General features: G+C 48.4%; 1 protein-coding gene across 3 annotated transcripts in view; it reads right to left on the bottom strand.

Annotated features, from left to right (window-relative positions):
- The window catches only part of CNTRL (centriolin), a 579,099-nt gene that overhangs the window by 290,589 nt on the left and 271,921 nt on the right, over nt 1–16,589 (bottom strand). For all 3 annotated transcript variants that reach the window (XM_069241657.1, XM_069241658.1, XM_069241659.1), the window contains one exon: nt 228–544. In XM_069241657.1, coding sequence (XP_069097758.1) covers nt 228–544 — 317 coding nt within the window. The remainder of the gene's footprint in view (nt 1–227; nt 545–16,589) is intronic.

The following is a 16,589-nucleotide window of genomic DNA, read 5'->3' as shown; positions in this document are numbered from 1 at the left end:
TTTACTATTTACAGCTGGCTGAAATTATTAGTCCGATCATGATGTTGCCAGATATCTCAAAAGAGAAACAAATGAAAGGCTTAAAGGTATGTGTTTCCTAAAAAAGTTGAAAACATTCTCATTTTCATTTTAGGTCCAAAGTATTTTTAGTGGCGGATTAAAAAAAGTGGCGAGTGCTGGATATGTACAGCATATGGACAAATGGACTGATATCGAGGCACTCTTACTAAGTCATGATGCTCAGGCACGTTGCAATGAAGCACTCCAGCAGGAATGAGTGGAATCGCAAAGTGAGCAGGTGGTGGTCCATAGACAATCTGTGTTCCAGTTGGGGGTGGTCCATAAATAACTGTCCCTGGAGCAACGGGTCTTCCATTGTTGGGTGCTGCAGGTGGCGGTGGCCCATAAATCACAGTTCCCTGGGGAACTGGACCACCATCAGGGAGGACAGTGTAAATGACTGAACCCTGTGGTGGTACAAAAGGAGATGTGGGGCGACCATTCACTTCAAGTTCTTCTTCACTAGCCATTCCGTCACCTCCATCTACAAGGAAAAATACAATTAAATAAAACAGGCCATACATTTTGCTTCAATGGAATTCTTCAGTAGCACTAGTATGCTTATTACTATGGATATAACATAAAGAAGCTGTACAATTACACTACCAAGCATTGATCATAAAACAGCAGAAATTAAATATTTGAATGAAGCTATATGAAAAGATTACTTAAGAACAAGTCAACCTAAATTGTGATGCATGTTCGTTTACACAAACATACAATTGACACTGTATCATATTAAATCTAGAACCACAGATATTGTTTGTAGTCCTGCCAAATGAACATTTTTACTAGAAGTTTAAGTATATGTGCACCAGTCCCTTTCTCCCAAAAATGACTGAATTTGAAGTCACAATGAGGGTAAGGCACGGTCATGGCAAGACCATTCTATCATCTTGCTTCCCATTGCAGCTTTGCTAGCATATGCATTACAGCCATCATTATAAATCGTGGAACAGCTAATATTCACATCCTTAAACGAAGATGACCAACCATTTGTGTTGTAATAAACATTCATTTATGCCTAAAACACCTTTTATTTCTCAGAAATGGTTATTATTTGAAGATCTTACACCAACAATTGAAAACATACGCGTAAAACAAAATGATGTACTTAAAATTTACATACGGTTATGATGCCAAGCCTGTCCAAGAGCGACCCAGATGGTCCATCCCATTTACTCATGGAACAATCACATCCTCATCACCATATGTCAGAACTATGTTTAGCAGGCTGATCTATTGTAAGCATTACATTTTCATGTCTTCAGACAAACACAGTTTCTCCCAAAGAGCATCACAGGGAACAGACACCAGTCGGATCCCTTTTGAATAAGGTAGGAGATATGTTTTTGTCAGGGTGATAGGGATATGGATGTCCGCACAAATGCTGATGAACGTAGGCCTGATGCTGCAGTTAATGCTATGCAATGTGAATATGAGCTATCAATGTGGATTGGCAGCGGTCCGACAGTGGCGTTTTCGCCACGGTTGTAATGTTACGGTCGGACCACCACATTGGCAGTGGTCCGACTGCAACCGAGACACCTTGGCGATCTGCTGACCGCCAGGGTCATAATGAGGGCCATAGTCCACCATCATCGCTGTCTGGGCTCCCCCTTTCTTTGTGGCTCGGCAGCCCCAGTTAAGTTGCTGTGTATGTTCATTTATATTGCTTTGGTTTGGTATATTTAACCTCTTTAATGCTGGTTTTGCTTATGTATAAAGTTGTACCTTGGTGCTGACTTTCTTTGATTTTCAGGCTTCTGTCCAGTCGCAGGACCACTAACCCGCTCGTCACGTGTAGGAAGTTGGCTCTGTATGCACTATTTCAAAGTAAGGAATAGTATACACAAAGTCCAAGGGTTCCCCTTAGAGGTAAGATAGTGGCAAAAAGAGATAATACTAATGCTCTATTTTGTGGTAGTGTGGTCGAGCAGTAGGCTTATCAAAGGAGTAGTGTTAAGCATTTGTAGTACATACACACAGGCAATAAATGAGGAACACACACTCAGAGACAATTCCAGGCCAATAGGATTTTGTATAGAAAAATATATTTTCTTAGTTTATTTTAAGAACCACAGGTTCAAATTCTACATGTAATATCTCATTTGAAAGGTATTGCAGGTAAGTACTTTAGGAACTTTGAATAATCACAATAGCATATATACTTTTGAAATAAAACACATATAGCTATTTTAAAACTAGACACTGTGCAATTTTCACAGTTCCTGGGGGAGGTAAGTTATTGTTAGTTCTTGCAGGTAAGTAAACCACCTACGGGGTTCAGATTGGGGTCCAAAGTAGCCCACCGTTGGGGGTTCAGAGCAATCCCAAAGTTACCACACCAGCAGCTCAGGTGCAGAGTTCAAAGTGGTGCCCAAAACACATAGACTTCAATGGATAAGGGGGTGCCCCGGTTCCAGTCTGCCAGCAGGTAAGTACCCATGTCTTCGGAGGGCAGACCAGGGGGGTTTTGTAGGGCAACGGGAGGGGACACAAGTCAGCACAGAAAGTACACCCTCAGCAGCACGGGGCGGCCGGGTGCAGTGCGCAAACACGCGTCGGGTTTTCAATAGGTTTCAATGGGAGACCAAGGGGTCTCTTCAGCGATGCAGGCAGGCAAGGGGGGGCTCCTCGGGGTAGCCACCACCTGGGCAAGGGAGAGGGCCTCCTGGGGGTCACTCCTGCACTGGAGTTCCGATCCTTCAGGTCCTGGGGGCTGCGGGTGCAAGGCTTTTCCAGGCGTCGGGATTTTGGATTCAGACAGTCGCGGTCAGGGGGAGCTTCGGGATTCCCTCTGCAGGCGTCGCTGTGGGGGCTCAGGGGGGACAACTTTGGTTAATCACAGTCTTGGAGTCGCCGGGGGGTCCTCCCTGAAGTGTTGTTTCTTCACCAGTCGAGTCGGGGTCGCCGGGTGCAGTGTTGCAAGTCTCACGCTTCTGGCGGGAATTGCAGGGGTCTTTAAAGTTGCTCCTCTGGAAACAAAGTTGCAGTCTTTGTTGAACAGGGCCGCTGTTCTCGGGAGTTTCTTGGTCCTTTTAGAGCAAGGCAGTCCTCTGAGGATTCAGAGGTCGCTGGTCCTGGGGAAAGCGTAGCTGGAGCAGTTTTCTTCCGAAGGGGGGAGACAGGCCGGTAGGGCTGGGGCCAAAGCAGTTGGTGTCTCCGTCTTCTCTGCAGGGTTTTTCAGCTCAGCAGTCCTCTTCTTCTTAGGTTGCAGGAATCTGATTTCCTAGGTTCAGGGGAGCCCCTAAATACAGAATTTAGGGGGGTGTTTAGGTCAGGGAGGGCAGTAGCCAATGGCTACTAGCCTTGAGGGTGGCTACACCCTCTTTGTGCCTCCTCCCAAGGGGAGGGGGTCACATTCCTATCCCTATTGGGGGGATCCTCCATCTGCAAGATGGAGGATTCCTAAAAGTCAGAGTCACTTCAGCTCAGGTTGCCTTAGGGGCTGTCCTGACTGGTCAGTGACTCCTCCTTGTTTTTCTCATTATCTCCTCCGGCCTTGCTGCCAAAAGTGGGGCCGTGGCCGGAGGGGGGCGGGCAACTCCACTAGCTGGAATGCCCTGTGGTGCTGGAACAAAGAGGGTGAGCCTTTGAGGCTCACCGCCAGGTGTTAAAGTTCCTGCAAGGGGGAGGTGATAAGCATCTCCACCCAGTGCAGGCTTTGTTACTAGCCACAGAGTGACAAAGGCACTCTCCCCATGTGGCCAGCAACATGTCTCGAGTGTGGCAGGCTGCTAAAACCAGTCAGCCTACACAGGTAGTTGGTTAAGGTTTCAGGGGGCACCTCTAAGGTGCCCTCTGGGGTGTATTTCACAATAAAATGTACACTGGCATCAGTGTGCATTTATTGTGCTCAGAAGTTTGATACCAAACTTCCCAGTTTTCAGTGTAGCCATTATGGTGCTGTGGAGTTCGTGTTTGACAGCCTCCCAGACCATATACTCTTATGGCTACCCTGCACTTACAATGTCTAAGGTTTGGCTTAGACACTGTAGGGGCACAGTGCTCATGCACTGGTGCCCTCACCTATGGTATAGTGCACCCTGCCTTAGGGCTGTAAGGCCTGCTAGAGGGGTGACTTATCTATACTGCATAGGCAGTGTGAGGTTGGCATGGCACCCTGAGGGGAGTGCCATGTCGACTTACTCGTTTTGTCCTCACCAGCACACACAAGCTGGCAAGCAGTGTGTTTGTGCTGAGTCAGGGGTCCCCAGGGTGGCATAAGATATGCTGCAGTCCTTAGAGACCTTCCCTGGCATCAGGGCCCTTGGTACCAGGGGTACCAGTTATAAGGGACTTACCTGGATGCCAGGGTGTGCCAAGTGTGAAAACAAAAGTACAGGTTAGGGAAAGAACACTGGTGCTGGGGCCTGGTTAGCAGGCCTCAGCACACTTTCAATTCAAAACATAGCATCAGCAAAGGCAAAAAGTCAGGTGGTAACCATGCCAAGGAGGCATTTCCTTACACAACCCCCCCCCCCTCCCCCAAACGAAAGAGGATGAGACTAACATTTCCTTACATCACGCAACTGACTTTCTTCTCAGACGCAGAACTGAGGTGCGGTCCGCCGCCTGCCAGAGGTTGCTGTGGCTGGTATGCTTCTGCAGGTCTGCGCGTCTCGCTCCACAAGATTTTAATGCGCGCCGCTAGAGCCTTGCAAGCAGCCCGAACCATTTCCTGCCTGGGTGACATCCTAAGAGCTCTGTATTGGGATTCTCATCCATACTGAAACCTTGACCCCCCTCCACAACAAGCCTATAATGGCATATGTTGCCATTAGCCATAAATGCATAAATGCTTCAGTTGTGTATTTCGGCTGGTTCCCATGGCCTCAGAACACAAATACCAGGCAGGTTTCCTCTTAGATCTAGAAGGGAGGGTGTCCTATGAAATCCACCCTTAAAACAATGTAGCCACGGGCCAAGACATATTTTCCTGGGTTCCTTAGCCCGATATTAGGTGCTCTGCGCACCTTTCGAAGGGTTTACCCTCTCATTATTTCAAGGCATCGGGCCTCCCATGTTGTTACTGTGGACAACATTTAACAGAATAATTCAGGGCTCTCCGAGTTCTTCCCAGGAGGAAAACCCCACATCCTTCCTGCAATGGGATGAAAAATTCTTTGAGTGGGTTGACACTGCCATTTACAGGGCGGTTAATGAGGCTAAGGCTCGACTGGCGCAGTGCTTTGCCCAGCAGATAGCATGCAAATGTGCCAAGCTTCCCAGACCGGAGAAAACAGCCCACGTCCCTTTAGGCCACCCCTGCCATCCACAGGATGTCCCGAGTGAGGGCCACCTTCCCCAAAAACAGGAAATGTGACGTGGGGGTTGATCTGGACCCTTTGAGCATCTCAAAAAGGCCTTCCTGACTCAAGTGCCCCCTGTAAATGAACCTGCAGATCCGGTGAAACCATCAGGGCCAGATTTTGTGCCTTCAGGACAGGTCTCCCTGGACTACCAGAACTTCCCTGGGGACTCTGAAGATGAGGCGGGCCCCTCCAGGCTCTGGCGCCCAGATGCCATCTCTACAGAGGAGACTGCTTTAGACATGCTGGACCCAGACGATATTCACCCTATATCTTCAGACTGGCTCCCAGAAGATAAAATGGCGAAGTATGTAGCGGGACGTCTTTGCAAGCCTCTGTAGATAATGCCTGTAGTCACCTTTGGGTAGAATGCCCCCATCCTTCCTCAGACAGTATCATACCCCAGTAATAGACCTCAAGATGACCATTTTCCTTACCATATTTAATAACGATCCTAAAAAGGGGATAGATAGGTCCTGGCGTTCTTGCAAGGACAGGCTGCTTGATGCCATCGGCCCCATGATGAAGATCTTGGATATGGTGGAGGAGGTCAAGGCCTGCAGCTCCCTCGTTCCCCTTGATGTTCTCTCCGGGTGGGCACAGTGCACAATTATGTTTTGAGGCAACACAAACTGGGCGCTGTCGATCAAGTGACGCTTCTCACTTTTAATCAAGGTTGACCCTAAGCTGGAGGACCTGGCCGCCTCGGAGTCAGGCGCTCCCCAAATTAGTCTCTTAATGTGCTGGCTGACTGGTTTTGACCAGCCTGCTGCCACAGACATGTTTCTGACCCCCTGGAGGTGAGCGCCCACACACTCAAGAGGCCAGAAAAAATGCTTGCTCCAGAAGAAGGTGTTATCACATACGCCAGCAGGATTGCTAGTGAATCTGCACACCAAGGCCAAGGACTTCAAAGACCCTTCTGCCTTTGGTATGCAACCATGGCTTCCGAAGACCTGGGAATTGCTACCCCCATCACATGAGGCCCACTTGACACCACGACAGGTGGAAAAATGTGTTAGGCAGCAGGTGCATTCCACCGTTGGGCTAACAAAACCCCTAAGGTCGGCTACCTGAAGTGGACACTCAAGGAAGGGTTCCACCATCTTGACTTTGGTGGAACTAGGAATTCTGGGACAGTGTTATGCCCATAGGGGTTGTAGTCATCCCAAGGGTTAAGTAGCACATTGGCTACTACCCTACACTCCCCTAAAATCCCCTACATTGAGTATTTAGGTTGCCCCCTGACACCAGAAGAACAGAATCCTCTGACCCAAAGAAGAAAAGGACAAAGAAGGAGTGAACTGTGGACTGGAGGGCTTTTGGCACACAACTCCGCCTGCCTACCTGCTCCAGTTCCGACAATCCTGATGTCACAAATCGTCCTGCAGCTGTGGGGACTCCAAAAGCCTTGGAGGTTCTCCAGCACTTACTAAGCCAGTCAGCATCTCCCCTGGAGTCAAGAAGCCACTTCCCTGCTTCCTGCAGGCACCAATCGAAACTTCCGGTTCACCATCCTGCTGACCACCAAGTCCACCGACGCAGCAGAGACCCAGGAGCAATTCACTGAGCTCCAAGAGGCCAGTTCTGTCTCCTTTCCAAGTGAGAAGACATAAGGATAACCGGAGCCATGCTACACCAATATCTGGGGTACCAGACCACTTGCAACCACCGAGGCTTGTTGAAGTTCAACCTCAATTCCAAAGACGAATCTGAAGACCAGCCATCAAAAGACGTCAGCATCGCAGAGGACATCTTCCAGAACCATCCAGCTGCCCTGTTTTGTCCCTCTTCTTGCAGGTTCCCCAAAGAACAGTGTGCGCCTTGACGTAGGAGCACCAACGGCAAAGACCCACTGCACCAGAGCTTCCCGGTCCTGGGCCACGACATCCAATGTTGTTCTCTTGCTCACAGGACCCCCACTGACCAAGCCCCCCCTGTTGGAAGCTCCCGGAATTGTCCCTAGGCACCCCCTGTACTCTCTTTCTTGCTGGCCCCCCTCATCGTCAACTGTGCAGTGCGCAGGACGGCCGACTCGACTAGCACCAGTACACCCAGACGCCAAAGGCAGGTAAACCTGTGCTGCTGGTATTGCTTGTGACCTTACTCCTCTAGCACCCTACTATTCCAGGGGACCCCCAAGAACTGTTTGCAAACACTCCTTTGCAGTAAAAGCACTTTGGAACCTTTACTGTGTAAAAGCGCATTTGAGTAAAAGTGTTACTTGGTAAGTCGATACATATTGCCACAGTATTTATCTTCTTGAAAGTATTCTGGTGCTGAAGAACAAGTTACTTACCTTCGGTCACAAATTATCTGGCAGACATATTCTAGTTGCAGATTCTTTACCTTAGAATTTCCCCCAGGCATCAGTCTGGATCCAGAGATTTTTCCACCAGCAGTAGCCTTGCGTGCCTTTAGGTGGCATAGGTCTACTCTGCATTTATCGTTGGTGTCGTGGTCACCGTATATGATGTCACAGATCATATAAGGCACCACCCCAGCACGCTGACGTCAGTTTCTTTTCACGACTTTCCACACCAGAAGCGCAGTGCCATGAAAATCACCGACTCTGGTGCACCAGAACTAGGGCCCTGAAAGGTAAGTCCATGTCCAGAGGATGGGTAGGTCGGTAATGAATCTGCAACTAGAATAGGTCTCTACCAGATAATTTGTTCCCAAAGGTAAGTAACTTGCTCATAGAGACTTCTAGTTGCAGATTCCTCACCTTAAAATCAATACCCAAGCAATACCATCCAGAGAGGAAGGTCTGCGAACCAAGATTATACTAGGAAGTCCTGCAGGACTGACTGGCCAAAGCACCTGTCCCTTCGGTCCGGACTTTCTAGGCAGTAGTATTTAGTGAATGTGTGCAAGGATGCCCACGTTGCTGCCTGGCAGATGTCCAGGACTGGAACTCCATCTGCTAACACAATAGTAGCAGCTGTGGCTCTGAGCGCGGAAGCCTTCCGGGGGTAGTTTCTTAGCCAATACATAGCACATTTTAATGCAGAGAATCACCCATCTAGAGGTAGTTCTCTTTTGCACTGCCCAACCTTTCTTCGCACCCACATTGCTCACGAAGAGTTGATTATGCACCTGGAACTCTTTAGTACGATCAAGATAGAACACCAATGCCCTTTTTGGGTCCCCATGGTGGAGTCTCTCCTTTTACTTAGAAGGCTGTGGGGGCACGTAAAAAGTAGGCAAGGTGATTGATTGGCCTACATGAAAGGGCGTGACCACTTCAGACAGAAAAGAAGCCCAAGAACGAAGCACCACCTTGTCAGGGTGGATGGAGATGAAAGGTGGCTTTGAAGAAAGAGCCTGCAGCTCACAGACTCTGCCACAGAGGTGACAGCTGCGAGCAAGACTTTTCAAAGTAAGCAGGTGAAGTGGGCAGTTGTGAAGCAGCTCAAAAGGAGTGCACATTAGATAGGTAAGAACTAAGTTCAAATCTCATTGGGGCATTATGAATGGGGAAGGAGGAAAGGGTTGGGTAAGGCCTTTAAGAAATTGTCTAACAATGGGAGTTTTAAACCATGAGGGATGGTCAGGCAACCGTAGGAAAGTCGAGACGACAGACAAATAACCCTTTAGGATGCCCAGAGCACAGCCCTGCTGGGTCAAAGAAAGAACAAACAAAGAACCTCAGAAAGAGGGGCAGAGAGGGGATCAACAGACTTTTAGTACACCACATCACAAACTGGTTCCAACGACAGGCGTATACTGTTTTGGTAGAGGAATGCCTGGCTGCCAAGATAACATTACACAAAAACGGAAGGGCAAAAACTGTCAACTTCCGCAGCTCAATCTTCACGCAAGAAGGTGGAGACTGGACGGGTTTGGGTGCAGAACCATCCCCTGCTGCTGCGACAGAGGATCCTCCTGATGGGACAGTCTGATTGGAGGATTGATGGGCAGGTTCAAAAGCATCGGGACACCATACTCTTCGTGCCCAGTCCAGAGCCACAAGAATGACTTTGGCCCAGTCACTCTTGATCTTCTTCAGAACTCTGGGGAGAAGTGGTATTGGCGGAAAGGCACAAAGGAGGCCTGAGTTCCACTCAAGCCGAAAAGCGTCACAGAGCGAGTGCCGCTTTGGAAACTCCAATGTGCAAAACAGTTGACATTGCACGTTTTCTGCGGAGGCAAACTGATCTAACCAAATCTCTCCCCACTGTTGAAAGAGACTTTGCACCACCTCCGCATGGAGACGCCATTCGTGATTGACCAGGCATTGGTAGCTGAGTTTGTCTGCTCTGACGTTCAAAGAGCCCGCCAGATGTTGAACCACAGGGATATGCCCAGATGTTCCAGCCATGTCCAGAGGCGGAGAGCCTCCTGACAAAGGGTCCACGACTCCATCCCGTCCTGTTTGTTGCTGTACCACATGGCATTGGTGTGGTCCTTGAAATCCTGCACTGCTTTCCCTTTGAGAGAAGGAATTAATCAATCAAGAATTTGTAAAGGGCACTACTCACCCATGAGGGTCTCAAGACGCTGGGGGGGGGGGGGGGGGGGGGGGGGGGGGTTAGTGGGAGTGGTGCTGCTACTGCTTGAACAGCCAGGTCTTGAGAAGTTTCCTGAAGGTAAGGAGGTGTTTAGTCTGGCACAGGTGGGTAAGAAGAGTGTTCCATGTTTGGCAGCTTTCAATGCCAGTCTGATTGCCCTGAACTCCAAAAGGTTGATATGGAGCACGGACTCTGCCGGACACCAGATGCCCCAGATCTCCGCCTCTTCCATGTGGTTGCCCCATCCCCTGAGTGACGCATCTGTTACTACAGTTGCATCTGGTTGGGGAAGGTAGAGAGATCTAACTGTGACCCAATTGCAGTTCAAAAGCCACCACTGTAGATCTCGCCCAGTTCCCACCGAGATCTGGACCTTGTCGGAGAGATTCCCCTGATGCTGCACCCACTGGAATTTCAGGTCCCACTGCAGAGCCCGCACCTGCCATCTGGCATGTGTCACCAGCAGGATGCAGGAGGTCACGAGGCTCAGCAGCCTCAGAGTCATTCTCACCGAAATCCAGGATAGAGGCTGAAACATCGCTGAATGTCCTGGACTCGTCGCTCTGAAGGATAGGCCCGAAACTGCACTGTGTCTTGAACAGCTCTGATGAAAGGGAGCGTCTGAGAGGGAGCCAGATGTGACTTCAGCATGCTTATAGTCAACCTCAGCGAATGCAGGAGGTTCGCCGTAATCTGGAGGTGGGAGACAACAGTGTGGGGCGTTCCCACCTTCAATGGCTAGTCGTCGAGGTAGGAAAAGACTGAAAACCCTAACCTCTGCAGATGAGCTGCGACCACTGCCATCACTTTGGTGAAGACACTAGTAAGGCCAAAGGGGAGCACGGTAACTTGAAAGTGCCTGTGACCTACCACGAGGGGCAAGTAACATCTATAGGCAGGCAGGACTGGAATATGGAAATAGGCGTCCTGCAAGTCCAACGCTACCAACCAGTCTCCTAGGTAGAGGGAAATAGGACCCGAGCCAGCATGAGCATTTTGAACTTCTCCTTCCTGAGGAAGAGATTGAGGGAACGGAGGTTGAGGATAGGGCGGAGGCCCATGTCCTTTCTGGGCACCAGAAAGTAGGGGGAATAACAACCACAACCTACTTATGGCACGGGGACCCTCTCTATGGTTCCCTTGCCAAGAGATCTGTGACTTCCTTGCAGCAAAGTGCCAGGTAATCCCCCTGTCATCCGATCATAGGATGGCGGCATGGCGGGAGATGTAGTCTCGAAGGGGAGGGAGAAGCCCCTTCAGTCTATTTGCAAAACCCACCTGTCTGAAGTGATGGTATTCCAGTGGGGCAGATGATGCAGAATCCTGCCGCTGACTGGTCCCTGGTGGGGAGGCGGCAGACTAGAAAGATTATATCAGGAGTGTCAATGCCAGAACTGTCAGCGGGGAAGGTCGCAAAGGTCGGACCAACGCCGTCCGGATCTGGAAGCAGATCCCTGGGTGCCCATTGGAGCCAAAGCCGAAGCCGCTGGTGTGGAACACGAAGGGGCCCCTTCCAACACTGAAGGCCTAAAGGCTCCCCGACTGGGCTGGACTGCCCAAAGATGAGGCGCATTGCCTCGTAAAATTCTTTTAATTGGGCAGGGGTGGCTCTGGCTCCTGGAAACTCTGGGAGGTGCGCAGCCAATCCAGAAACAGGCTCTGAAGATGGAGGCCTAGGGCGAGGATGTTCTGTCTCCTGCTTCACGTGACCCTACTGATAGGGTAAAGTCAAAGAATGCTTTAACTTCTTCTTGTGCTTTCCTGAATGACCTGACAATTTTGACGAGGAGGAGTGGTGGTGACTCAGAGCGTTCTCAAGATCTTCCTTTCAACTGAGACGGGGAACAAAGCGGGGCTGGACCACAAGCAGCTTTAGGGAGCACTCCCTCAAAGCCTTCTGGTTCATGGCTCTGCAGTCAAATCACGACTTAGGGTTGTGGTCGCACTCCAAGCACCACAAACAGTCCAAATGCAGATCAGTCACTGACATCATATGGTGGTAGGAGTTGCAGGGCTTGAAGCCGGTCTTACGAGATGATATCTCGAAACACCAGAAGTTAAAAAAAAAAAACTTAGACAAAAGACCAGTCAAAAAGCGACTATAAGAGTAGCTCTCTCCGGATCTGTGAGTAGGCTTGAACAGAAGGGTAAAGACGGATATCAGCATGCCAGGGTGGCGCCTATATACAACCCCGATGTCATATCAGGCGACCACGACACCAATGACGAACGCGGAGTTGACCGACACCACCTAACGGCACACAATAGTACTGGGCAAAGAAAAATCTCTGGATCCAGACTGACGCTAGGGGGAAATTCCAAGGTAAGAAATCTGCAACTAGAAGTCTCTATCAGATACATAATATAAACAAAGTAACTATTTTTCTTAGCATTGGTCTCAAGTTCCTTCTTAAGTGTGCGTCTCCTTTATTGACTCTGAGTTCAACAAAATCTTAGCACTACCCTATGATAAGCCTGTAGGAGGCTAGCTCAGTTATGGTGTACATCTATGGTGTGGCAATCTATGCTGAGCCCAGGCAACCCTTACTGATATTGTTTAGGTGTCCGGATAGCAAACGCTCTCTAGGGGTAGTTGAGGTGGGCAACTGAAGCTGGCAAGAATGGTCACTTGCATGGGTTTTTGTCTCTTTACAGGAACTGATGGTTCAAAGCAAGACGTGTGATGTTTGAACTGTGGTGTAATTGGTGCAAAGAAAGAGGGAGCTCAGACAACAACAAAGGACTATATTTGGTTTGTCTGCAGTTGATCGGTTGAAGCACATATTGGGTTTCCCTAGTGTTTCTGGGAACATTAGTTTGTGCATAAAGTTTTTCTGATATCAAAAACATGGTTATTGTTTGTCAGAAATAATTAATTAAAGTGAAGAAACTTTCTGTTACGAAAGCTAGGCAAATTTTCATTCAGCTGTGTAAAGTAAAGGCCTGCAAGGCCTTTATATGGTACTTCCTCCTATGTTACTGTAACATACAGCTGCAAAGAGCTAGAAATGGGTTTTGGCGTCCTCCCCAAAAGATTAAAGGCTGTGTACGTGGGGCGGTACTCCGGTTTTAGGAGTAGGTGTCCCTTAGATGGAAGATTCTATTTTTAATTAGTCACTTTAATTTGCTGTTAGAGATCATTCACATAGTGTTTTCAGTACATTAGCATACGTAATAGTGGTGCTGTGGAACACTGGAGGGGACACATCAGTGCTTTTGCATGGGCTGTACGATACACTTTTTTCTGAGGAGTGATATGGCGTGTATTGACAACTCCTAAGCCATGGTTTGTGAATTTTTTAAATAGCAGAAGTGAAATGCTAGTTGCATTCTGTGGACGTTGAGCAAGGTATGGATTTTGTGTCCAGATACTTTACATTGCCTCTGCTTATTCTTGTTGTTTCAGCACATACCATGGGGATGAAGTTCTCAAAGTACACTGGCACTCTGAGTGAATAGACAGGCGGGTTGTACAGTGCAATAATTTCATGACAAACGCATAACTTCACTTTTTAGTTTTTAACCTGGACAAAATGACTGCACAATTCTGAATTATCCTGCTTGGAATGAGGGATAATGTAAGGATTCAGAGTTATTGCACCCGAATTATGCACATTTTTGCCCCATCTAGGTTTTCACTGCACACATTTTACCAGGCATGATTACCTGGTAAAATGTGTGTAGAGCAAAGTTATGGGGAAGAGTTTTATTAATGCACAATTGTGAATGCAGAATTCCATATTAAGTGCCAGGAAAAAGGTGCTAATTTGTAACCACAGATCTCTAGCATTTGTAGCATTCATAGGTTCAAACTCCTTGATTATTTTCTCTCATTAAGCAACTGCTTTTAGCCTGATGATGAAGAATTCATCCCCACAATACTCAAAATGAAACCCTGGGTGCTATTCTTCAGACCAGAGTTTCTTCCTGAGGGGATGGGTGTGGCAGAGCCAGTACACAAAAAAAATTGAGAAACATCAATAATTTGTGCAACTGTGCCTATAATCTGCTTACTACTAAGCGCTTTGGGCGGGGGATTCAGAAACCAGACAGGCAAACGCTTGAGGAAATTGTATCATTGGTAGATTTCTCGTCTATGCCTAAGCCCAAATCTTTTAACAGTGCCTTATACACAGAGAAAGCGTTTTCTTCTTTTTTTGTACGTGGAGAAATTCCTTCCCATACACCCAAAAATAAGAACGTGTTCTATTTATCTTCCTACCTCACCTAACAACTTTTGCCTCCCTTTTTAGCGTGTAAGTTAGGTTGCCAAATGCATTGCAAGTGTTTGTTGTGGGTGCTCTTAACATGTGAAATAAAGTACCAATTTTGACGCAACAGTGGGGGGACCCATGGCCCCAGCACTAATCCACATTTATGGCATCTAGTGCACTGTCTGCGGCCGTACGTGCCATCTGTGCCAGTACGAATAGGAGACTTTTATCCATACTCAACAATGCTCTATTCATTTCTGTCTATTAGGAGTTAATCACACCTAAGACTTGGCCCTACTTGTTATTACTGCATGCTACGTACTATCCTGGAGCAAGAACTATCTATTACACATTATAGTGTGTCGCGTCACACTTTATGGTATCCTGAGTTGACTGACTATTACAATGTTTGGAGCGTTGCTGCATGCTAGGTTGCTTGCAAGGAAATGGATGTTTGCTCTCAGTGTGAGGTATAGTTTGAGAACCTATGGGTGCTCACTCTTTGGTATGCAAGTTCGAAGTTCAGTCACATCAGTGTACATGGTGATTCTGTGTAGTGTAAATGTTCTTGGTTTTTGTATAGAAAGTGATGTTTTGTTTTGCTTGAGTTACATGTAGATCTGCTAAATACCTGATTTGTGTTTTTATGGCATGTTACCTTATAGGACCTGTGGCATTTGCGTTAGGAATAGAGGTGTCCGGTTTTTACTGATTGTTACGACTGAACAAAAGGAAAGAAATCTGTAATATGTTGCCTTATTTGATAATGAGGGACATGTTAAATCTAGGTGTTGTTTGCGTTGACGGTCCACAGAGGTAACGATGCATGAACTGGCAGTAGTTGAAATTGACTAGTTTGGAGAATTTGTTCTAGCATAATAAACAAGAAGCAGAGTGTAAAGAAATGGCTCCCTGTTGCAGTTACCCCCCACTTTTTGCCTGATACTGATGCTGACTTGACTGAGAAGAGTGCTGGGACCCTGCTAACCAGGCCCCAGCACCAGTGTTCCTTCACCTAAAAATGTACCATTGTATCCACAATTGGCACACCCTGGCATTCAGATAAGTCCCTTGTAACTGGTACTTCTAGTACCAAGGGCCCTGATGCCAAGAAAGGTCTCTAAGGGCTGCAGCATGTCTTATGCCACCCTAGAGACCCCTCACTCAGCACAGACACACTGCTTACAAGCCTGTGTGTGCTAGTGAGAACAAAATGAGTAAGTCGACATGGCACTCCCCTCAGGGTGCCATGCCAGCCTCTCACTGCCTATGCAGTATAGGTAAGACACCCCTCTAGCAGGCCTTACAGCCCTAAGGCAGGGTGCACTATACCATAGGTGAGGGTACCAGTGCATGAGCACTGTGCCCCTACAGTGTCTAAACAAAACCTTAGACATTGTAAGTGCAGGGTAGCCATAAGAGTATATGGTCTGGGAGTCTGTTTTACACGAACTCCACAGCACCATAATGGCTACACTGAAAACTGGGAAGTTTGGTATCAAACTTCTCAGCACAATAAATGCACACTGATGCCAGTGTACATTTTATTGTAAAATACACCACAGAGGGCACCTTAGAGGTGCCCCCTGAAACTTAACCAACTATCTGTGTAGGCTGACTGGTTCCAGCAGCCTGCCACACTAGAGACATGTTGCTGGCCCCATGGGGAGAGTGCCTTTGTCACTCTGAGGCCAGTAACAAAGCCTGCACTGGGTGGAGATGCTAACACCTCCCCCAGGCAGGAGCTGTGACACCTGGCGGTGAGCCTCAAAGGCTCACCCCTTTGTCACAGCCCAGCAGGGCACTCCAGCTTAGTGGAGTTGCCCGCCCCCTCCGGCCACAGCCCCCACTTTTGGCGGCAAGGCTGGAGGGAACAAAGAAAGCAACAAGGCGGAGTCACTGGCCAGTCAGGACAGCCCCTAAGGTGTCCTGAGCTGAAGTGACTCTAACTTTTAGAAATCCTCCATCTTGCAGATGGAGGATTCCCCCAATAGGGTTAGGATTGTGACCCCCTCCCCTTGGGAGGAGGCACAAAGAGGGTGTACCCACCCTCAGGGCTAGTAGCCATTGGCTACTAACCCCCCAGACCTAAAACACGCCCTTAAATTTAGTATTTAAGGGCTACCCTGAACCCTAGAAAATTAGATTCCTGCAACTACAAGAAGAAGGACTGCCTAGCTGAAAACCCCTGCAGAGGAAGACCAGAAGACGACAACTGCCTTGGCTCCAGAAACTCACCGGCCTGTCTCCTGCCTTCCAAAGATCCTGCTCCAGCGACGCCTTCCAAAGGGACCAGCGACCTCGACATCCTCTGAGGACTGCCCCTGCTTCGAAAAGACAAGAAACTCCCGAGGACAGCGGACCTGCTCCAAGAAAAGCTGCAACTTTGTTTCCAGCAGCTTTAAAGAACCCTGCAAGCTCCCCGCAAGAAGCGTGAGACTTGCAACACTGCACCCGGCGACCCCGACTCGGCTGGTGGCGATCCA

Source organism: Pleurodeles waltl, chromosome 6 (genome assembly GCF_031143425.1).
Source record: "Pleurodeles waltl isolate 20211129_DDA chromosome 6, aPleWal1.hap1.20221129, whole genome shotgun sequence".
NCBI classification, from domain to species: Eukaryota; Metazoa; Chordata; class Amphibia; order Caudata; family Salamandridae; genus Pleurodeles; species Pleurodeles waltl.
Note: the sequence above shows the minus strand (reverse complement) of the source record. Positions and strands in the feature narration are given on the sequence as shown.